The 24,037-nt window shown below is 40.4% G+C and overlaps 1 protein-coding gene across 5 annotated transcripts in view; it reads right to left on the reverse strand.

The window, feature by feature from the left end:
• The window catches only part of EVA1A (eva-1 homolog A, regulator of programmed cell death), a 60,009-nt gene that overhangs the window by 16,059 nt on the left and 19,913 nt on the right, over positions 1–24,037 (reverse strand). For 2 of the 5 annotated variants that reach the window (XM_076000920.1, XM_076000919.1), the window contains exons 2-3: positions 11,795–11,917; positions 3,272–3,427 (exon numbers count right to left, since the gene is read on the reverse strand). In XM_076000920.1, coding sequence (XP_075857035.1) covers positions 3,272–3,317 — 46 coding nt within the window. In that variant the 5' untranslated portion in view covers positions 3,318–3,427; positions 11,795–11,917. Of the gene's footprint in view, positions 1–3,271; positions 3,428–3,690; positions 7,709–11,794; positions 11,918–24,037 lie in introns of those variants that run through there. The other 3 variants (XM_076000922.1, XM_076000921.1, XM_076000923.1) reach the window with 3 other exon arrangements.

Consider the following 24,037-nt stretch of genomic DNA (forward strand, 5'->3'; position numbering starts at 1 on the left):
TTCTCTAGAGAGGCTGTAGCGATTCACAATCCCATAAGTGCTATGGGCACATACTCATCTCCTCACACTTTCTCCCAGACTAAAGTTATGTACTTAATCACTTAAATCTTTGAGAAATTTATAAAATAAAAACATTAATCTCATTGCTGTTTCCATTTTGTGTTTGTTAGTATTTTAGATCTTTATGTTTTATTAACAATTTGTATTTTTTCTTTTGCAAACTGCTAATCCTTGTCCTTTGGCAACTTTTCTTTTGGGACACTTTTATTGATTTGTGAGAGCTCTTTATTTGTTATAAATTTTAATCTTTCTTCATTAATGCTACATTTTTTTCTTAGCTTGTCACTTGTCATTTACTTTCAGGGCTCATTTTGGTAAGCAGATATTTAAAATTATTGAAATGGTCAAGGTTTGAAATGACTGTTATGAAGAATGGACACAAGATGTATCTAGAAGCAAAGAGAAAGATTAAAGCACTAAATGAAAGGCTCAGCTGAGACTGGCTGAGACTGGAGGCCATGAATTTCTAGCAGTTTCAAACTGCAAACTGTATTCCCAGTAACGCAATTGTGCTCAGAAGAAAATAAAAAAAAAAAAAACAACTGCAAACTGTAGCAGCACTTGATAACTTGGGTGCAGAGGAAGTCTTAAGTCATCACATGTCAACCCTGTGAAAGCTGATATGTGAAAGTAAAACCAGTCCTTGCCCAAAGGAAATCTATTCAGAACCTTAGTCCCTTCTTTTTTATATAACATCCAGAGATATCAGGCAAAGACAAAAGCAAAGTATCAAAAAATTAAAAACTCATTCAAGCAACAGAGAAGGAGTTTGGTTATTCAAACCACTGAGCATTTTCATGTATTTTTAAATGGATCCTTTTATATGTACAGCATCTGTTTTCCAGAAATGATCTGGAGGAGAAATTCAGCTATCCTCCTATAGAGTCCCAACTTTGAGCCAAGAAAGGGGCAAATATCAGACTCTCCCAGACACACATACCTTCTACCTCCATCTCTCCCACCTCAGACAGCCCCCCAAACACAGAAAATACAATACACAGAGAGGGAGAGAGATAGAGACAGAGAGAGAGAGAGAGAGAGGCAGAGACAGAGAAAGTGAGTAGGATATACTCAGAGTTAGGGTTTCCCCTACTGGTTTTCTCAGAAACTGGACAAAATAATAAGGCAGTTGTGTGTATAAGGCAAGTGTGTTGCTGAAATAATGGACCACATGGATGAGACAAGAGGCAACCAATGTACTGGCAGAAAACAGGAGGGCTTGGAACTCAAGGAGTTGAAGAGCAGATACGGCAGAAGAAGAGTAGACAGCAAAAGAGAGCTACAAGATTAGGACATTTTCCACAATTTTCTTTTATCATACTTTTCATCATTGCTTCTAATCCATTTATTCAAGTTTCTTCTTTGAAAACAATGGTTATTTGTATCTATTACATTCACCTTCATATTTTTAATTTTCTTTATGCATTTCATTTATAATCAGGGCATGTTCTCCACTGAATCAAGTCTATTTACTGGATCTAACAAATTTTATCTTAGCCACTCTATTTTCCATTTGCTTACATTTTATAAAATCTCAGCCCATACTTACTTAAAAGATCTTCCTGCATCCCAAGCAGTATTTAATTCAAGAATGTGGGGAAGGAAGGAGGAAGTTTGGAGGGAGAGAGAAACAGGGCCAAGTACCCTTTTGGCCTTGACAAGATCACAAGACACCTGGTCAACAGAGACCACTCAATGAGTTACCACATTCAATGGCCACAGTCAGGATCATGCTGGCTGAAATGGAAAACTGCCAGGCACCTCCTGTGCCGAGCAGAGCTCCAAAGTCCAGTACCCTGTTTGCTCTCACCTGAGACATTTTCCTGTAACCACTGATTTGCAGGTGTCCTTTGAAGCCCTGGAAACTCCAGACCCTCTCTGCCACACCCACTTCATTTTGGGGATATCTTCAATGTAAAGTTAAGGGGCTCATCATTCAATCACTTGTGAAAACATGATGCCAGAATTTCAAACATCTCTTTTCTAGCTTTAGTGTCCTTTCTCCCCAATATAGCCTTGAAGAAAGAGCAAAGGTAAGATTCCTCTGATGCGTGGGTGCCCGGGAAGGAGGCCTCTGGACTTCCTTGAGAGAGGTGAGGAGCTGACCATGACCTAGGCCTTCACTGATCCAAGAAGGCAGAGCCCTGGACTTGAGCCACACACAGATTACAAGCTGCATCTTGCCAACCACAAAGGAGCCAGCCGGGTAAGGCTGGAGAGTGTCTCTTTCTGAAATCAGGTTGCACGTCACCCAAGAGCCTCTCACAAAGAGAAGCCATGAGCTTCCTTGGCTCATGGAACCCTCCACCTTGGCCTGGATTTGCCACCATAAATAGAAATGTCCAGTTTTGCATTTGAACTCCTAGGTCACCACGTGTCATCCCTGCCTAGACAATCAGAAAGTAAAACCAGTCCTTGTCCCAAAAAAAGTCAAATTGAAACCTCAGTCCTTTCCTTTTTATAAAACATTTAGAGACATCGGGCAAAACAAAACAAAAACAAAGTATCAAAAAAACCCTAAACCTCACTGAAGCAACAGAGAAGCAGTTTGGTCATTCAAACCACTGAGCATTTTCGTGTATTTTAAAATGGTTTCTTTCACATGAACAACGTCTGTTTACAGGAAATGATCTTGAGGAGAAAGTCAGCCATCTTCCTAAAGAGTACAACATTACACAAAGGAAGGCGCAGATATCAGACTCTCCCAAACTCACAGACCTTCTGTCTCCATCTCTCCTACAGGGTACCAAACACCTCAGAGAGCTCCTGAAACAGGGAACACACACACACACACACACACACACACACACACACACACACTCACACACGAGCAGCCTGTTTGGGGTTGGAACTGCACAGAAATAACCAGGATGGAGGCACTGCATCAGCCCCCTCCGTCCTCAGAGCTGATGCACAACGACAGATGCCCACGGTAGCCCCGGGCTACTTCACTCACTCACTTGAGCTGAAAGGAAACCAAACATTTTCAGCAAGATAAAGCTCTCAGAACCCTTCATTTGCCAAATTAGAGAATTCCAAGCTTAACTCCCAGCGAGAAGACCTTTCATCTCAAGACTCGGCACAGCAGAGCCCTGGCTTTGATCACAGAGCGTTTCTCTCCTGAGTACAGGGCCAGGGACAGCCACCCAGGAGACAGCCCCGGACACAGCCCCAGGCCCCAGCGCTGGCCCAGCCAAGACCAGGTACCTACCGGCGACAAAGGAATAGGCCGCTAGGATGTTGCTGAGCAAAGCCATCTCCACGTGCTCTGCGCTGGGGCGGAGGGGCAGCCTCGTGTAGCATCCAGAGGAGACCTCCTGGAGACGCTGCGGCTCAATCCACGTGGCCACTCTCCCTCTCTTCTCTTCTGTTTGGGAACACAAAGGGGGTGATGAGACACATTCTGCTTTCCTGAGGCCATATTTCAGGTAGCCTGGGCTCGCAAACAAAGAGCCAATCTCTTGATGCCACTGAGCTTTCCAGTCGGGGACCACAAAGATCTGGGGTCTTGTCCTCTTTGCTCAAGTGAGCCTGTTGATTTGCAAGGAGGCAGCAATTCTTTACATCTCTAATTTCCCTGGCCTCTCTCCTTTCTCTTCCCGACCTCCCCACTTAACACCCTCCTCTTACCTTTCCTCGTGTTCTTTATTACGATCTCCCTGGCTCACCTTTGAGGCACAGCCCAGCGGGTCCAAATCACAAATGTCCAAGCCACAGCCCTCTTCTCTCCTGCTCTGCTTTCCCGGGAGCCAGCACTGACGACACTTGTGTACCTTGATCAGTTTGCCTCATCCCTCAGGTCACCAAATGTGCGTCCTTGGCAGCGGGTCAGCGCTGGCTATCCCAGAACTCCCAAAACAGTTCCAGTTCTAATAAAATACCCACCAGAATTTGTGAGCTTGAACCTACTCATTGCCCCCAACTCAATGACTACACCTGTGCCTGTGGTGAGCCAAACATACACACACACACACACACACACACACACACACACACAGCCCCCAGACTGCCCACCCACAGCATCACCCCAATGTTATTGGGATTTTGGCGTCCTATCCAAGAAACTACTGTCAAATTCAATGTCATGAAGCTTTATTTCTATGTTTTCTTTTAAGAGTTTTGTAAAAAAATTTAGCTGTTACATTTAGGTCTTTTAAAATATAGTATAAGTATAAGGTAAATATAAAATATAAGGTAAGGGTCTAAGTTCATTCTTTTGTATGTGGATATCCAGTTTCCTAACACTATTTGCTGAAAAGATAGTCTTTTCTCCATATCCTCTCCTTCTGATTTTTTGATAGAAGCCATACTACTTGCATCCCGGTGTTCGGCAGCTCGGCCCCTGGCTGGAGGAGCTTATCTTCTCCCCAGCTGCTGCGACAGCTCAGACCTGGCATCATATCGCCCAGTTCACAGCAAAGGCCTAGAGCTCCTGCGCATGCAGGGGGGGAGAGGTGGCAAAGACTCCAAGGGCTCACGTTCAATGCTGTGGTGAGTGGAGGGAGGGGAACTGAGTCACAGGATGCAGAGGGATGTCAGGTTGGGGAAAGCTAGAGAAGCAGAAGGCTCCAGTCCTCTGGGAAAGAACTTGGGCTCTCAGAGGGTCACGGACCATCAGCAACACGGAGCACAGAGGGCCTGGACAGCTGCGATTCCACAAGGTGGATGGAGCGGGTAACAACAGAAAAGAACACTCTTCACTCGAGGAACAGCTGACCAACTCACAGGTGAGAAGAAACAACCATAAGGTCCTTGGAGCAGCCAGAGGCCTTGGGAGTGGCAGGTCAGGGGCTCTGAGAAGGGCTGGCTACTGCTGTAGGATCCCTGAGTCTCTAAGCCAGAGCACGGGGCCTCCTCTAGCAGCCATTTGAGTTCCTAAAAGGTGACGACGAGGACGAGTGGATGATACAGGAGAATGGTTAGAACCACCATTAATTTCAAAGATCCTATTTCCGAGTGCTCACAGAATATTTTAATTTCATACTTGAGATTTCAAAACTGAAAAAGCACAGTTTTTAAAACCTATGACTTTGGAGTTGAGTTCTTTGCATATTTCTAAATGGTGAACATATTGTGATTCTAATTTAAAAAGTGTATACTATTTGACACAGAAATTTCATCTTGGATATTTTTCTTAACAGATAATTGAACTGGTATAATAAAGATAAGTTCAATATATTAACCTATGCTATGTATTAACCTATCTTAATGTATTAACCTGAGTTCAAAGGCTGTTCTGCAGGTCTGAGGACGTCAGGACCTAGGAAAAGAATGAAGCTACTGCAATGTGTCTCAGCATGCAGTGAGACAAGGGTATTTCACATCCATTCCCTCCTACCTATCTCCTCTAGTGCTACCATAGCACAAGTCTCATCACTTCATTTCTGAGAAATCTGCAACAGTCTCCTACCTGTTCTTTCCACTGACATCTTCTTCCTGCTCAATATAGCACCCACTCTCACCAACAGAGTCACCTTTCTCCAATATAACTATGATCACTTCACCCTCCAACCCAGCCCTTTAATGAATTCCCTTTGAACTTCTTAACACAACACATGCCTACTTCCACAATGTCTGACCCCTGTCTAGCTCCTAATTTACCTCCCATCCAAGTTGACACTCACACACGTATACACACAGAGACACGAGCCTGCTTAATGCTTCAAAAATACTTTTCATTGCCCAAATGCAGCTCTTTCATCTTTCCATGCTTTTGATCATGCTCTTCCATTTGCTTAAATGCCCCATTTCCCCTCATCTGTCTGGCAAATGTTTCCTTTAAGAGAAAATTCAAAATTTCTACAGCAGTTTCAAAATCCCAATAACATTTTTTGCAGAAATAGAAAAATCTATACTAAAATTCATATGGAATCTCAAGGGACTCTGAAAAGCCAAAACAATTTTGAAAAATAACAAAGCTGGAAGTCTAACTCTTCCTGATTTCAAAACTTAAAGACTGGCATAAAAACAGACATATAGACCAATAGAATAGAATAGATACCACAAAAATAAACCCTTACATAAATGTTCAAATGATTTTTGATAAGGGTTCCAAATCATTTAATGGAGAAAAGACTTATCTTTTTAGCAAATAGTGTTAGGAAACTGGATATCTACATACAAAAGAATGAACTTAGACCCTTACCTTATACTATTTTTAAAAAGACCTAAATGTAACAGCTAAAATTTTTTACAAAACTCTTAGAAGAAAACATAGAAATAAAGCTGCATGACATTGAATTTGACAGTAGTTTCTTGGATATGACACCAAAAACCCAGACAACAAAAGTAAAAAAATAACTAAATGGAACTTCATTAAAATTAAAAATTTCTATGTATCAAAGATCACAAGAGAGTGAAAAGGAAACCCAAAGCATGGAAGAAAATATGTACAAGTCATATATCTAATAAGGAGTTAATATCTGTAGTCCTATATATCCTAATTCCTAATATCAGAACTCCTACAACCCAACAACAACAAAAACAAACAACCCAATTTAAAAACAGACAAAGGACTTGGAAAGACATTGCTCCAACAATATACGAATAATCAATATGCACAATACAAGATGCTCAACATCATTAAGCATTAAGGAAATGCAAATCAAAACCACAATGAGATACCACCTCAGACCCATTAGTATGACTACTATCAAAAAATCAGAAGGAGAAGATATGGAGAAACCAGAACCCTTGTGCACTATAAGGTAAAATTATGCAGCCTCTATTAAAAACAGTAAGGCAGTTCCTCAAAAAAGTTAAAATAGAATTATTACATGACCCAGAAATTCCACTTCTGGGTCAATTCAAAAGAATTGAAAGCAGACACTTGAACAGAATTTGTACACCAATGTTCAGAGCTGCATTGTTCACAGTAGCCAAAAAGTGGAAGTAACCCAAATGCCCATCCACGGATGAATGAATAAACAAAATGTGGTGTATACATGCAATGGAATACTACTCACAGCCTTAAAAAGGAAGGAAATTCTGACATGTTGTAACATGGATGAACCTTGAAGACCTTAGGCTAAGTGAAATAAGCCAGTCATAAAAGACAAATATTGTATAATTCCACATATATGAAATACCTAGAGTAGTTAAATTCATAGCTACAGAAAGTAGAATGGTGGTTTTAAGAAACTGGGGGAAGAGAGGAAAAGAGAATTATTATACAGGGTACATGGTACAAAGTTTCAGTTTTGCAAGATGAAAAGAGTTCTAGAGATGGGTAGTGGTGATAGTTGCACAATACTGTAAATGTACTTAATGCCACTGAACTGTGCACTTACAAATAAGATGATAAATTTTGTTATGTGTATTTCACCACAATTTCAAAAATCAGTAATAATAATAATAATAATGATAATGTTTTGATGGGGTACAACAGTGAATTGTGAAGCTTTCTTCATTTAGAGAATTCTGACATCAAATTTTGATTTTAAATTAACATGAATGCTAGCAGGGTTATCTTTTAATGCTATTAAAATTAAAGTCAATAGAATTCTATATCACATTATGAATATGGCTTAATTTTAAGTAAAAGATGTTATCTCACTTATTAAAAAACTTGAAGGGTAAATTAGTATAACCTATCACATTTATAGAATAACAGGTAAAACATATATCACATCAATAAATGCAAAATATATTTGTGTAAAATTTAATAAAAATTCATGATTTAAAACAAAAGGAATAAACTCAACAACTCAAAAACTCAACTCAAGAAAACACAAATGACATTAAAAAGTGGGCACACCTACAGGTACAATGCATATTATCTGGGTGATGGACACACTTATAACTTTGAATCAAACTGTATGAAAGCAATTCATGTAAACAAAATGTTTGTACACATATAATATTCTGAAATTTAAAAAAAAAGACCAAAAAAATGGGCAAAGGACATGAACATACATTTTTCAAAAGAAGCTATAAAAATGGCCAGGAAGCATATGAAAAACATGTTTAGCATCACTAATCATCAGAGAAATGAAAATTAAGACCACATGAGATACCATCTTATACCAGTCAGAAAACAGTCAAAAATAAAAATAACAGATGTCGAAAAGGATGCAGAGAAAAGAGAACTCATACACTGTTGGTGGGAATGTAAATTAGTACAACCTCTATGGAAAAAACAATATGGAGATTTCTCAAAGAACTAAAAATAGAACTACTATTCAATGCAGCGATCCCACTACTGGGTATGTACCCAAAGGAAAAGAAGTCATTATATAAAAAGGACACCTGCGCTCATATGTTTATCACAGCACTATTCACAATAGCAAAGATAGCAATTAACCTATTTAGTGTCTATCAATGGATAACGGGATAAAGAAAATGTGTATACACACACACACACACACACACACACACACACTCCGTGGAATACTGTTTAGCTATAAAAAGAATTAAATCATGTCTTTTGCAGCAACATGGATGGAACTGAAGGCCATTATTTTAAGTGAAACAACTCAGACACAGAAAGACAAATACTGCATGCTCTCACTTACAAATGGGAACTAAATACTGTGTACCCACGGGCAGAGAGTGTAGAATAATAGACACTGGAGACTTGAAAGGGTGAGAAGGTGAGGGGGGTGAGGGATGAGAAATTAATTAATGAGTACAATGTACTCTATGTGGGTGATGGCTGCATTAAGGGCTCAGACTTCACCACTACAGAGTATATTCATGTAACAAAACTGCACTTGCGCCCTCTAACATTATACAAATTTAAAAACTGAAGAAAGGTCTATCACAGTGAAACTCCCCATGAATTCTCCAAAAGACCTTCTTTGGCTACCATGGTATCCAAATATTCTTCTAATATTGCACTTACGATATTGCAATTGGAATTACCAGTTCACATATTTGTCTCCTAACTGGAGAGACATCTTATAGATCCTTGTTACCCAAGCTTCCTGGCATGGTGCCCAATGAAAGGAGGTTCTCAGTAAATGCCAGCTGACTGGATGGGTGGTAGGTAGATGAATGAAAGGTACAATGACAGATCTGAGGGTGAGCCACCTTGAAGACTAAAGGACAACAGGGCTGATGGTGGCTCTGCATGGGCCACCAAGCGGGGCACTTTCCTAGGACCATGAGACATGTGCAAGACAGAGCCTTAGATGGCACAGAAACTCTTCCTGCAAGTCTCCCTGCCCCAGGCGCCAATGGAGAGGGTGGCAGGAGCCAGGAGCAAGAGAACCAGGCACAAAGAAGTCAGGCCAAGGCAGAGGAAAAACGAGCTCTGGATGGCCCATCCTAAAGAGTAGCCTCTTTGGAAGACCCCCCGATGGTCCATATGGGACAAGTCAGTCTAGGACAGGGGTCAGCACAGCTTTTCTGTAAAAGGCTGAGAGTAAATAGCTTAGTCTTTGAGAGCCTGAGAGTCTCTGTCACAGTTACTCAATGTTGTCATTGTGTTATAAAAACAGCCATTGGTAATACATCAGTGAATGAGTGTGGCTGTGCTCCAATAACATTTTATTTACAAAAGTAGGTTTTGGTCCCAACTTGGCCCACAGGCCATAGTTTGCAGACCCCTGGCCTAGATCCTAACTGCTTAAAAGATGGCACGAGGACCAGCATCACTGACATTACTTGGGAGCTTCTTAGATCTGCATAATCTTGATCACCATCCCAGACCTACTGAATCAAAATCTTATTTTACAAGATGCCCAGTACAGTTGGAGAGGTGCTGCTCTCCATAACCCCCTCGGCCTGAGCACTACGATACCAAGACAGAGGCCCAGGGAACTTTCACTTAGTGCCACCTTTATAAATGTGATCCGGGCCAGAGGGCTATTCCTCACTGACCCTGTCACACAGCTCAGTTCTCCAAGCAGTCACAGAGAACCTTAGTGCGGACTCCAAGCTAGAAGGCAGGACTTGGCAGAGGAGAATCTGTTCAGGTTATCCGCCAATGAGACAAGGTCTGTGGAAGTCAGAGAAGTGATGAACCCCAGAGCCAAACTCTACTCTCAAATCCTTCTTGGGCCCTCCCTTAACAGAGATGAACCAGCTCCAGGTGACTCTGGACACCTTCCACAAGCAGTTCACCCTGTAATTAAAACATTTCTGCATCTCCTGCCAACATAAAGATAAAGAGAATGAAGCACTCATTCATTCCTAAGTGCAATATTGTGCTCTGTTCCTCAAGGAAGCCCTTCTCCACTGGTTAGCTCCTAGAACAGTGGTTCTCAATCCAAGGCAGCTTTGCCTACAGGGAACATTTGACAATGACTAGAGACATTTTTGGTTGTCACAACTATAGTGGGACATGATACTGGCATCTAGTGGACAGGGGCCAGGGACGCTGTTAAACACCCTACAGTGCACAGGACAGACTCCCACCACAAAGAACTATCTGATTCAAAGTGTCAGTAGTGCCAAGGTTAAGAAACATGTTCTAACTTCATTAACCAGCATAAGCAATTCTCAGTGTCTAAGAACATCATGTGGATCACCAACACAGTCAGAAAGGTGTCAGAAAGAGGGGCTGCTTGGCAGCTCCCAGTTACTTGATCAGGGTAGCACAGGTCCAAGTCCCGGACCAGCAACTCAATGTTCCCAGTGGCCAGAAGTGACCAAGCTCTGGCAGAATGACTCACAGCAACCCAGCCCTTAAGAAAGCACATCATCAACCAATGGTTTATTAATGTGTAGCTGGAGAACGACCTGGCACAAGATCTAGATTGTATCCTCTAAATACGTCGATCCTGGGGATTATGTTGGTGAGGACAGAATTATGACTAAGGGGCAGTGTCATTTCAAAGCCAGGCCTTTCTCTCAGTGATAACCCCTTGTATTAACCTCATACCATTCTAGAGAAAAATCATTTCTAGAGAACACACTAGGGCCACTCAGCCAGCATCACAGAACACTTTCTCTGGACAGCACCTACCAATTCTTGCAAATCTTACTCTCCAACAGCTTTCTTTCATCCATGGCCCAAAGCTCCTTCACCTAATTACTGACAAACCACACCACGATTGAAAGGAGATAGCTTATTTCTAACACCTACATCCCAGATTCTTGTCTTCCTGACCACCTGCTGATCTCTTGATGAAGATGACAATAAACCTTACCTTGTGAGCACCATTTCTTAGATGCCCTCCACACCTGTGCACACTCATTCGTCATCACTGCACCCTGCCAGCTCCCGCAGCATCTGACTTCTGCTTGCTGACGACTCTGTAGAGACTTATCTCAGCAGCTTCCGCCCCACAAAGGATTTGTGGAGATAGATTCCTATCTCCATTTTACATGTCAAGAAATTAAGGGCAAAAAAGGAAAAGGAAGCTTGATGCATGATATTCGCAGCTCCCCTACAGACTCATGAACCAAAGTGCAGAAAGAAGCAGGTCTTAGAGGCCCATTGACTTACCACTCTACACTCATAAAAACCATCAAGGACTGACCCCAAGGCAGTCACATGGAGTCATGTGGAGTCACATGGAGTTTTAAGTTTTTTTCCAGTGGCTTCCATTTTAGAGATACTCTTATTCTTCCCATTGCTTCAAATTTATATTTTCTGGAACCTTGAGTCCACCCATTTATATTGAGTGCAATCGCTGAATGGCCAAGTGTAATATGAAATATACCCAGTGTTAGCACATTTCATCTCATATTTTAGTAGCAGCAGTGACTGCCCCCTTGTATGTGAGCGCCCATACAGGGGACTATCTCAATACTCAGGAGTTGGTAATCTCATTATTGCTTTAGCTACCTGGGGAGAGGTGTGCTGTCAGAAGCAGAGAAGTTTCTGGTAAGAGCAGTTCATCCCTGACGATGTTGGTATCAGCCAGTACAGGTTCTAAAACTTGGTTGGCTCCATTTGGCTTCTCCGACTCTGAAAGAAAAAAGAGGTGGCACAAAGCCCATCACATACCTGGAAGATCACATCATGCTTTAGGTCTGGCGTCATCATGAACCCAACAGAGAAGCCTCGGTAGCATGTGTCCAGATTCCTGGAGGGGTGAATAGTATCCCCTGAGAGGAGAAAGCCTAGTGCCAGAGTTTAATCTGGAATTTGGACCAGACGGCTAGAGAAACCAACCTCCCAAGGTCATGGCAGAAAGGAAACAGGAGGTAAAAGATCAAAGTTACATGTTTCCTCTCTTCTCCCGTCAGCCAAAACCCACAAAACAGCTAGACCAGGACATGCCTGCTTAGCCCCTCATCGGTGCAGTCTGCAGGCCAGCCTCTCTGCAACAGGAAGGGAGGGCATTCAGTTCCCAGATAGCAATACCCAGATGGGCCATGAAACGAAGTCTCAGACAGTTCTGTGTGGGCACTAAAAACCTGTCAGCGCTGATGTGTGGATTCCCGAGGCCTGTGCCTTCCATGCAGAAGTGTCAAGGCCTCTGCTCAGCCAGCTAAGGAAGCTCCTCTCTGTCGCCAGCTTCACTGAGGTGTGTGCAGGAAGAATGCAATCAGTCACCCAGCTCCAAGCACTGAGCCGTCCCTCTGCACACGTGCACACTCATTCATTCATCATCACTGCACCCTGCCAGCTCCTGCAGCATCTGACTTCTGCTTGCTGACGACTCAGTAGAGACTTGTCTCAGCAGCTTCTGCCCCACAAAGGATTTGTGGAGATAGATTCCTATCTCCATTTTACATGTCAAGAAATTAAGGGCAAAAAGGAAAAGGAAACTTGACGCATGATATCCGCAGCTCCCTACAGACTCATGAACCAAAGTGCAGAAGGATGCAGGTCTTAGAGGCCTATTGACCTTCCACTCCACTCTCATAAAAACCATCAAGGACTGACCCCAGAGCAGTCGCATGGAGTCGGAGAGGCAAAGGCTTGAATGGAAAAACAATCCTCACTCACATCATAGGTTGGGGAGAGGATTTAAGTGGCCCCAGAGAAGTGACTGAGCAGACAGATACCCTGATTTTTTCTATAGGGCTGATAAGCGCCTGTGGATGACACACCCAACATGCTAGCCTGCCAGCCACTTGGCTCCCATTTCTTCAACTATCTTCTCTAAAACATAGCCGCAAATCACTTCCAGGGACACATCCTGTTCTGGACCTTGTCATCACATGGAAAGGCTTCACTTCTGAGATCTGGGCTGCAAACTTAAGGGCAGGACCATGTCTTAATTCTTCTCTTTGTTCCTAGATCCTCCCACAATAAATGCACAGAGCTAATGCTAAGGGACTGGATGAATGACTCACACTCAGAAACCCCAGTCTCCAGTCAGAACCTCTATCCTGTGTCTCCACACCTGAATCAAAGTAAACATGCTGCCCACCCTCTTCGAGGCTCTTGTTTCCACCCTCTCCATGCTCACCCAATTTATCACTCTCCTTCTAGATTCATCTTCTAAACACAACCTGGCCACTGCAATACCACCACATGCTCTCACCTGCTCCCACCAGGACCCTTTTGCTGCCCTCCCCCGACCCCCAGTCCTAACCCCAAACCACTCCAACCCCACACCTGCCTGCTCCCCTACCCACAGACTCAGTGCTTCTTAAAAAAAAATTATTTGTATTTGCATCATTGCAAATGTTTGGTGCACAAACCCAATCAATCAAGGCCTGAGATGCTGCTAGGAAAATCTACATGTATGTCCCTGATATCTCACTTTCTCACTCCCCAGAGAAAATGGACCAAATCTCTACTTCTTTTCTCAAGCTCACTCCTCCAGCCTTACCTCTCTTAATCTTCCCAGCTTCCCAGAGAAAACAGAGGCTACCCTACATAAACTCTAACTTCTCTCCCTTCCATCTCATTCTGATCTTCCTTTCTCCTATCTCTAAGGAGATTTCACCTGTGCTCTTGATAAAATGATTTCCTCCCCCTTCCTACAGGACAGGGTTCTAGTAATGCTTGATTCTTCTTTCACTTTCCCTTTTTTGACTGACCTCCATCTCTCTATATAAATAGATAGACAAATGGATGAATAGATAGATAGAGATAATGCAGATAGAGATTATATACACATGTATAATTTTGTCTCCCAAACTTTCTCCCAGTCTTTCTTTCTCCTTACCTTCTCACCCCCATATATATGTATATTTGTGTGTGTACAGAACACACATACATACGGGTGCAAATATGTACATATATATGCATGCACGTATGTATGTGTGCATGCATATCTCTTTCTCTCTCAAACATTTTCTCATTCTTCCCCAGTCACCCTCTCAATCTCTCTATGTTTTGATCTACTGGCCTTATCTACTCCTTATCTACTATAAACTTACTGAATTACCCCCACCCTTAAACAATCTTCTCTTTGCTCATCCTCCACTGTAGTTTCTTGTCACTCATTCTCCTTCCCTTCACAGCCAAGTATCTTCATGGGAACTTGCACTTTCTCTTTCTGTTTCTCCCATCATCCATCTTTGGCCTGAAAATTTTGGCTTCATATCCAGCCTGTCTATCAAAGTATCGTTGGTAAAGTGGCCACAGTGAAACAATCAGATCTAGGCTTCTAACGACCACTTCAGGATAAAGACTTTGAGTTCCTGGCAGCCGAGGATCCCACACATTCACCTTCTGCATTTGCAGTGGCCAGCACAGGGCCTGGCACATAAGTGCTTTCAAACAAACTCTGTCACAGTGAGGGCAGTCAAGGTGTGTGAGGCTAAGATGATCAGACGCAGGCTTGAAAACCGAATGAACAGTTTCTGAACCATTACTGACATTGATATAACTCCTGAGACCCCATCAGAGCTTTGTCTTAATTTAAACTTAGGAGCGGAGCTACAGAACCAGGGTTTGGAACTGGTATGGCCCTAGACAAAACTCACATTATGGCCACAGACTACGGGAAACCCAATGCTATTACAGCAGAAAACCAACAGGAAGCAAGAGCCTTCACTTAGGACTAGGCAGAGGTCAGTTCTAAGGATGGTTTCTAACTTTAACACACTGTGATGCTGTTTAGCCTGTGGGCAGCCCACCGTCCCATGCCAAAGCAGAGCCTGCTTATCTTAAATCAACAGATATTGATTAAGCCCCACTGGAAGCATTTGTTTAGCAGAGCATGCTGCTTCTACTAAGGGACTGAGAATGCCCTGAAGGAAGGTCCCTATCTTAGACACCTCTGTGCCCAATACTTGATTCACAGTAAGTGCTTCCTCTGAATGAATGAATCCAGAAATGAACAAATGTGGTCAGGTAGAGAGAGTCACAATCTACCTAACTACAATGCAAACAGAATAAATTGTACAAAGAAATGTAAATTAAGTGGGCAGCTGGAAAGGAGTAATTCATTCCAATAATGGGGTGGCAGTGGGGAGGGCCCATAAAACCTTCATAGAGAGGTAACATTCAAATTGAACGTTGAACTACTGAGCATTAACTTAATAACTAATTATACTAACAGCTCACATTTGTTGATACTTTCCTCTGCAAGCAGGTAATTTGCTAGGTACGTTAGGCAGAATATTTAATTTAAGCCTCATAACAATCCAATGAGGTAGGTGCTATTATCCCGAATTTTCAGATGAGAAAACTGATGTATGGAGAGGTAAACTTGCCCGAGATCACCCAGCTAGAAAATGTTGAAGCTGAAATTTAAACTTAGGCAGTCCAACTCCAGTGCTCTTAACTTCTAAACTATGATTTTCTAGAGTGAAGAATGGCCCTGGAGACAGAAGGAAGAACATGAGCCAAAGCATATGGCACATCAGGAGCAAAGGGACAGGCAGAGGAACTCAAAAGGAGGTAAAAGGCAGAAATGGAATTGCTTATTGGAGGATCTGCCATACCCAACAGAAGTTGAACTTTGTTTTATGGACAATAAATAATATTAACAGCAGAGTAACACGATCAGTTCTGCTTCATAGAAAGAAACATCACTGAAGCGTGGGCAGCACGCTGGAGATGCCAGAGATGGTCTGAAAGACTCATTAGGGGGTCAACTCATTAATCCAGGTGAAGGATAATGAGCACCAGAAACCAAGGATATAAAATAGCTAAAGAAGCCAGCGATCCAGAAACCCCGCACAACAGATGTAGACAAACAAATGCCCAACAAATAAATGCCTGCTCTCTCTAGCAGAAGGACCAAGAAAAGGGTGGTCGAGCAAGACAGAAAACTCTGAGACAATAACTACTCTACTTCAGGCAAACTTCATTTTAGAAAAAAACAAAACTTCTGTGGCCTCACCCACACCCACACCAGCAAAGCCTGAGTGGAAAGTCTAGATTTCCGCCTTTAAGAGACTATAACAAGAAACCCCAACACCCCTGCAGAGTGATGTCAGAAAAGCCAAGTAGGGAGATGGGACTTTCAGCCCAGACAGCTAGTAATGAGCCATGTCCCTGGCAATATCAGTGGAGACCACATGGGAAACTTGGGTATCCGCCCACACCCAGAAATAACTTGGTGCCCCTCCCACTCCCTACTGGGGTATCAGAGGATGGATGCCCCGTGGAGAGTCAGGAGTCTCATCACCACCGGTGGTTACAAGGCAAACATCAGTGGAGACCACATGGGATCCAGAATTCCCGTTCCCATCCAGCAGTAATGAGGCTCCAATCAATACATGCCAACACCAAGATGACAGGGATGTCTTGCCAAAGATTTTAAAACAGCTGTGATAAAAATGTCTTAACAAACAATTATGAACATGCTTGAAACAAATGAAAAAAAAAAAAAATGAAGGCCTCAGCAAAGAAATAAAAAGTCTCAGCAAAGAAATAGAAGATATAAGAAAAAATAACATTATAGAATTTAAAAATACAATAATCAAAATTAAAAGCTCAGTAGATGAGCTAAACGACAGAATGCAGGGGACAGAGGAAATAATCAGTGATCTGAAAGACAGAACAACAGAGATTACTCACTTGAACAACAGAGAGAAAATAGAAAAAATGAACAGAGTCTTAGAGACTTGTGAGACTATTACAGAAGAGCTAATGTTTGAGTCATTGGAGCTCCAGAAGGAGAGATGGAAGAAGGAGGAACTGAAAAAGTAATCAAAGAAATAAAAGCTTAAAAATTTCTAAATTTGGCAAGAAACAATAACCTATAGTTGCAAGAAGCTAAGCAAATCCCAAATAGGTACACCACCCAAAGAAATCCATGCCAAAACATACCATAATAGAACTTTTGAAAACTAAAGACCAAAAAATAAAATAAAATAAAAATTCAATTCAAAACACAGAGGATTTTTCATCAGAAACCATAGGGCCAAAGGGCACCAAATAGCACAATGTATTTTAGCTAAAATAAAGAAAAGGACTGTCAACCCAGAATCCCTATCCAGCAAAAATATAGTCTTCTAAACAGAAAGAAAAAATAATTTAAAAAAAGAAATCTTGATATATTAGGAAAGAAGAAAAAAAGCAAAAATATAGGTAAATATAATAGGTTTTCCTTCTCTTCAACAGTTTTCTAAATTGTATTTAACATTTGAAGTGACAATTTTAACACTTTCTGATGTGGTTCTAAACATATATAGGAAATATTTAAGACAATTATAGAGGAGGGTAAAGAAACATAAAAGGGGGTAAGGTTTTTTATACTTCACTCTCAGACTGATGAAATGACACTAGTGGACTGTGATAAGTGATGTACATATAATGAAATACTTAGAGCAAAGACCAAAAACACTATACAAGGAGATACACTCAAAAACACTACAGAAAAATCAAGATGGAATTTTAAAAATGTAGGGGATATTAGAAAAGCCATAAAGGCCTGGGTAAAGGGACTGCGATAAAGGTGGAAATGTGGCAGTCCTGCAAACAGGACTTGGCATATGAATGCTTATCAGCCAGCTGCATGCAGTAGGCTTTGGAATGTATGGGAATGTGACTGATGCCGGATCCCTGTCCTTTTCTTTATAGCCTTAAGGAGTCACAAGGAATCCCAAGACAAATATAGATATGTTGCATATCACTAACTAGATTTCTTTAGAGTAATATGTTTACTGGCACCAGAGATATTTGTCTGTATGTTCTTTCCAAACGTTCTATCTGTATGTTCTTTGCTTTGACCTTGCATGCCTTTCTCTGCAATAAATAGAGAGGTTTGGGGAAGTATGGGAGCTCTTTGGAACGAAAAGAGTCTCTCCTCCTCCTTCAGACTGAGATTGTGGTCTAGAGTATTCTTCGTTGTGCCGTAACACTGGTAGAGACGCTGGACGATCTCTACAAAAAAAATGTTCAAGTACTCCAAAAAAGTCATGAAAAAGAAAACAGAGAAACAGAAAAACAAAAAGAACAGAGAGCAAAAAACCAACAGCAGACTCAAGCCCTAGCACGTCAATAATTATGTTAAATGTACATGCTCTAAATATACCAATTAAAGATAGCTATTGGCAAAGTGGATTAAAATACATGACCCAACTGTATGTTGTCCATAAGAAACTAACTCCAAATATAATATGAGTAAGTATAAAGAAAAAGGATGAAAAAATGTATATCATGTAAATATTAACAAAACCAAAAGAGTCCATACTAATATCAGATAAACTTCAGAGCAAAGAAATTTACAAGGGGCTTTTTGAAAACAAAATCTATGAAATTGACAAACTTCTATCAAGACTGACAAAAAATAAATAAATAAATAAAACTAACAAATAAACAAACAAAAAAACAAAGAAACAAAGAAAAGAAAGAAAGAAGTCACGAATTACCAAAATCAGGAACAAAACAGGGAATATCACTTGAAGATGACAAAAGATAATAAGGAAATACTATGACTCTACACACATAATACATAAATTTGACAATTTAGATAAAATGGATCAATTTCTTGAAAACCACAAAGTGCCACAAATTCATCCAATATGACAGAAATGTTTTTTAGAGTTGCTTTTTGGGTTTTTTTTTCCCCTCTGTCACCCAGGCTGGACTGCAGTGGTGCAATCATATCTCACTGCAGTCTTCAACTCCTGGGCTCAGGCAATCTTCCTGCCATAGCGTCCCAAGTAGCTAGAACTATAGGCACACAGCACCATGCTTGGCTAATTTTTTATTTTTTTTAGAAACAGGATCTTGCTATGTTGCCCAGGGTGGTCTGGAACTCCTGGCCCAAGTGATCCTATCATATCAGCCTCCTGAGTCACTGGGACTACAGGTGTGAATCACTGCACCTGGCAACAGAGATAATTTGAATAGCCCTATAACTATTAAAGAATTTAATTCATAATTTCAAAACTAACAAAAAAGAAATCTCCAGACCCAAATGGTTTCATTGGAAAATTCTATCAAATGTTTCAAGAATTAACACTAATTCTACACAATCTCTTCCAGAAAAGCAGAGAGGGAATACTTCCCAATTCATTTCATGAAGTTAGCATTACACTGATCCCAATTCCTGAAAAAGACAGTACAAAAAAAGAAAACTCAAAACCCTTAAGAATATAGATGTAAAAATTCTTTTTTTTTCTTTTATTTTTTTTTCTTTACCCTAGTACTGCTGCCCAATAAAAATTCTTAACATGACATTAGCAAATAGAATTCAGTAACATATAACATCACAACTTGATGCATTATTTGTGTTTATGGTAATGCTGATGTAAACAAATCTACTGCATTGCTAGTTGTATAAAAGTATAGCACGTACAATTATGTACAGTATATAATACTTGATAGTGATAATAAATCACTATTTTACTGGTTTATGCGTTTATTAATACCATGCTTTTTTATTTTAGAGCATACTCCTCTTTAAATTAAAAAAAAAAAAAAGCTAACTGTAAAACAGCCTCAAGCAGGTCCTTCAGAAGGTATTCTAGAAGCAGGAATTGTTTACATAGGAGATAACAGCTCCATGCATGTTATTTGCCCCTGAAGTCTTTCCAGTGGGAAAATATGTGGAGGTGGACGAGAATGATATTGATGATCCTGACCTTGCATACATCTAGGCTAATGTGTATGTTTGTGTCTTGGTTTTTAACAAAAACAGTTTTTAAAAGTTTTAAAAAAATTAAAAAATTTAAAAAGTTTATAGAATAAAGATACAAAGAAAGAAAACAATTTTGTACAGCTGTACAATGTGTTTGTGTTTTAAGCTAAGTATTATTATGAAACAGTCAAAAGTTTAAAAAAATTAAGGTTTATAAAGTGAAAGGCACAGTAACTAAGGTTAATTTATTATTACTGAAGAAAGAAAAAATTTTTGTAAATTTAGTGTAGCCTAGGTGTACAGTGTTTATAAAGTCTACAGCAGTGTACAGTGATGCCCTAGGCCTTTACATTCACTCACCACTCACTCACTGACTCACCCAGAGCAACATCCAGTCTTGCAAGCTCCATTCATGGTAAGTGTCCTGAACAGGTAAACCACTTTGTATCTTCTATACCATATTGTTACTATAACATTTTTCTATGTTTCAATGCACGAATAGTTATTATTGTGTTAAAACTGCCTACAGTATTCAGTACTGTAAAATACTGTGCAGGCTTATAGCCAAGAAGCAATAAGCTAGACCATATAGCCTAGATGAGTGGTAGGCTAACCCATTCAGGTTTGTGTAATACTACTCCATGATCTTTGCATACAACGAAATTGCCTAACAATGTATTTCTCAGAATGTTTTCCTGTCATTAAGCAATGTGCAACTATATTTAGGTACAAATCTAACAAAACATTTATAGGACTTGTATGCTGAAAACTACACAACATTGATGAAAGAAATCAAAGGAGATCTAAGTAAATGAAGAGACATACCATGACCATGGACTGAAAGACTCAACATAGTAATAAAGATGCTATGAATAATTCTTCCGAAATCGATATGTAGGTTAAATGCAATTCCTATTAAATTCCCAGCAAAAATTTGTTGTAGATATAAACAAGATTACATTAAAATTAATACAGAAAAGCAAAGAAACTAGAATGGCTAAAACAAGGTTGAAAAAGAATAAAGTGGGAGGAATCCATCTACTCAAGACTTACTTTCAAGACTGACTACATTGCTACATTAATAAAGACTGTGTGTTATTACAGAGGGATAGACACATAGATCAATAGAATAGAATAGAGAAGCCAGAAATTGACCCACTCAAATATGCCCAACTGATTTTAGACAAATTTGCAAAAGCAATCCAATGAAGGAAGACAGCCTTTTCATCATGCTGGAGGAATTGAATATCCATAGGCAAAAAAGTGATCTTTGACCTAAGCTTCACATCTTATACAAAAATTAACTCAAATGGATCACAGATTTAAATGTATAATATTAAAACTATGAAACTTTTAGGAAAAAAAACATAGGACAAAACCTCTGGGACCTAGGGCTAAGCAAAGAATTCTTAGATTGGACACAGTCTAAGGCATGATCCACAGCAGGGAAAATTGATAATCTGGACTTCATCAAAATTAAAAATTTTTCCTTGGTGAAAGACTCTGTTAAAAGGATGAAAAGATAAGCTACAGAGTGGAAGAAACTATTTTCAAATCATTTATCTGACAAAGAATAAATTTGTTCCCTATTTCTAGTATCTAGTATATATTTTTAAAACTTTCCAAATTCAAGAGTAAAGAATCATACAATCCATTTGGAACGTGGAGAACATCATGAAAAGACATTTCACTAAAGATATGCAGATAGCATGTGAGCACATGAAAAGATATTCAACATCATTAGTCATTAGGGAAATGCAAATTAAAACCACAATGAGGTACCACCACACACCAATCAGAATGGCTAAAAGAAAGAATGGCAACACAAAATACTGAGAAGGATGTAGAAAAGTGAGTCACTCATGCATTACTTGTGAGAATGTAAAACAGCACACAATTTGGCAGTATCTCAAAAAACTAAAAATACAACAATACAACCCACCAATTATACTTCTAGGCATTTATCCCAGAGAAAAAGAAGACTTGTGTTCACACAAAAACCTCTGCATGGATATTTATAGCAACTGTATTTGTAATAGCTAAAAACTGAAAACAATACAGATGTCCTTCAAATGGTGATTGTTTAAACAAACTGTGGTACATCCATACCATGGAATACTACTCAGCAATAAAAAATGAACAAACTATTGATACACACAGCAAGCTGGATGAATCTCCAGAGAATTATGCTAAATGGAAAAAAAACAATTTCAAACGGTTGCATATTTTAGAAAAGGTTACATATTACATGATTTCATTTATACAACATTTTTGAAATGATAAAATTATAGAAATAGGGAACAAATTAGTGGTTGTCAGGAGTTAAGGAAGAGATGGGATCAGAACAGAAGTGAGCTTAGCTATAAGATGGCAACATGAGAAATCCTTGTGGTGATGGAAATGTTCTATATCTTGACCATATCCATGTCAACATCCTGGTTGTGATAGTGCACTATAGTTTTGCAAGATGTGGTCATTGGGGAAACTAGTTAAACAGAATATGGGATCTCTGCATTATTTCTTGCAACTGCACATAAATTTGAAATTATCTCCCAAAAAAGCCTAATTTTAAAAATGTCTTAATGAACAATCTCTACGATCCTCCTGAATCATACTCTGCACATTAAAGTTTGAGAAATACTAATCTATTATAAAAGACCCAACCAGGATATTAGGGGAAATACCCTCTTTTTCATGAGGAACAGCTGAAGGGATGAAGAGTTTTTCATCTGAGGAGACCTTGGGAAAGACTATCAGGGTTTACTTTTTCTAGAATATGATGGGATCGTACACAAGAAATTGGACTTCGTGTGGCACCAGTAAACAGAACACAGGCTGATGTATGGGAAAGTGCACAAGCTGCAGGATTAACCAAGCCTAGGTTTAAGCCCAAACTCCACCATTTCCTGCCTTTAAGACTGAACAAGTTAGCTAAGCTTTTTGACTCTCCATTTCCTCATCCTTAGAACAAAGCTAATTATTCCTAGTTCAATCCATCACTCAGCATCTAAGCTGAGACCTAGGAACTGCTTCAGTATTTGCAACAGAAGTAATTTAATGCAGGGACTTCGTTGCAGTGATAAAGATAGAAATAAGCTTGCAGGTGACAGAGAAGCTGAGATTTGAAGACTGCTGCAATAGATGAACTGACTGATTAAACCTATGATGCTCAAATGGTGGTAGTATTCACCAGGGATTCGGGGGTGGGGGGAGACCCACATTTTAGGGTTGTGGCGAGCATTGTGGGGGGAAGGGATTACCTCTAACCCTTCTTAGGGAGAGGCAAAGATATATACAATGTAATCAAAATGTCAAAAAACTTTTATCGGGAGGTGGGCAGGTGGGAGTGGGGAGGAGGGGAAGGATGTATACGTACATAATAGGTGTGGTGAGCACCACCTGAGGGTTGGACACGCTTGATGCTCTGGCAGGGGAGGGGGAGGGGTGGCAGGGGCAATATATGTAACCCTAACAATATCTGTAGCCCCATAATATGATAAAATAACAGGAAAAAAATGAGTGTAAAGATCCTCTCAAGTTGGTGTAACTTTAGAAAGATGAAATTAAATGGAAGAAGATTCCCCGGGATGAGATCATAATGCAATCCAGATGTTAGCAACAGTAAGCAGCAGGTAGTTGAGGGGATAGAGGTAAGAGGCAGAGTTGCCAGAACCCAGGAGTCAGGGTCACCAGGAAGAATCTGGAACCAAGGATGACCCAAATAGTGGGAGCTGGAGCCATGGGGGAGATGCAGCCCTGGTTGGAAGAGACACTTAAAGGAGAGAGAGGGGAAAGATTCTGGCTTCCTCTTTTCCGCTACCTCCCAGCCTTCCACTGGTGCTTCCATTGGCCAAACCTAGCAGGAAACCAGAGACTCCCTGAAGCTGGGAAAGGCAGACTCCAGGTCAGCCCCAGCTCTCCAGAGCAGAACAGGGATCAGAAAACAAACAGGCCCAGGGCTGGCACACGCACAGGGTTTTTGTAAAAATACAGAGCATCTAAGATGCCTGGCACATAGTAAGTGCTCATTATTTGTATGCACCAAGTATTTGTATGCACCAATGTTTTGTAATGACACAAAGAGCTGCATTTTCTCATCATTTTATGTCTGAATAGATAGAAACACAAGCTGGGGCTCATGCCAC

This window comes from Microcebus murinus, chromosome 3 (genome assembly GCF_040939455.1).
Source record: "Microcebus murinus isolate Inina chromosome 3, M.murinus_Inina_mat1.0, whole genome shotgun sequence".
Classification (NCBI taxonomy): domain Eukaryota; kingdom Metazoa; phylum Chordata; class Mammalia; order Primates; family Cheirogaleidae; genus Microcebus; species Microcebus murinus.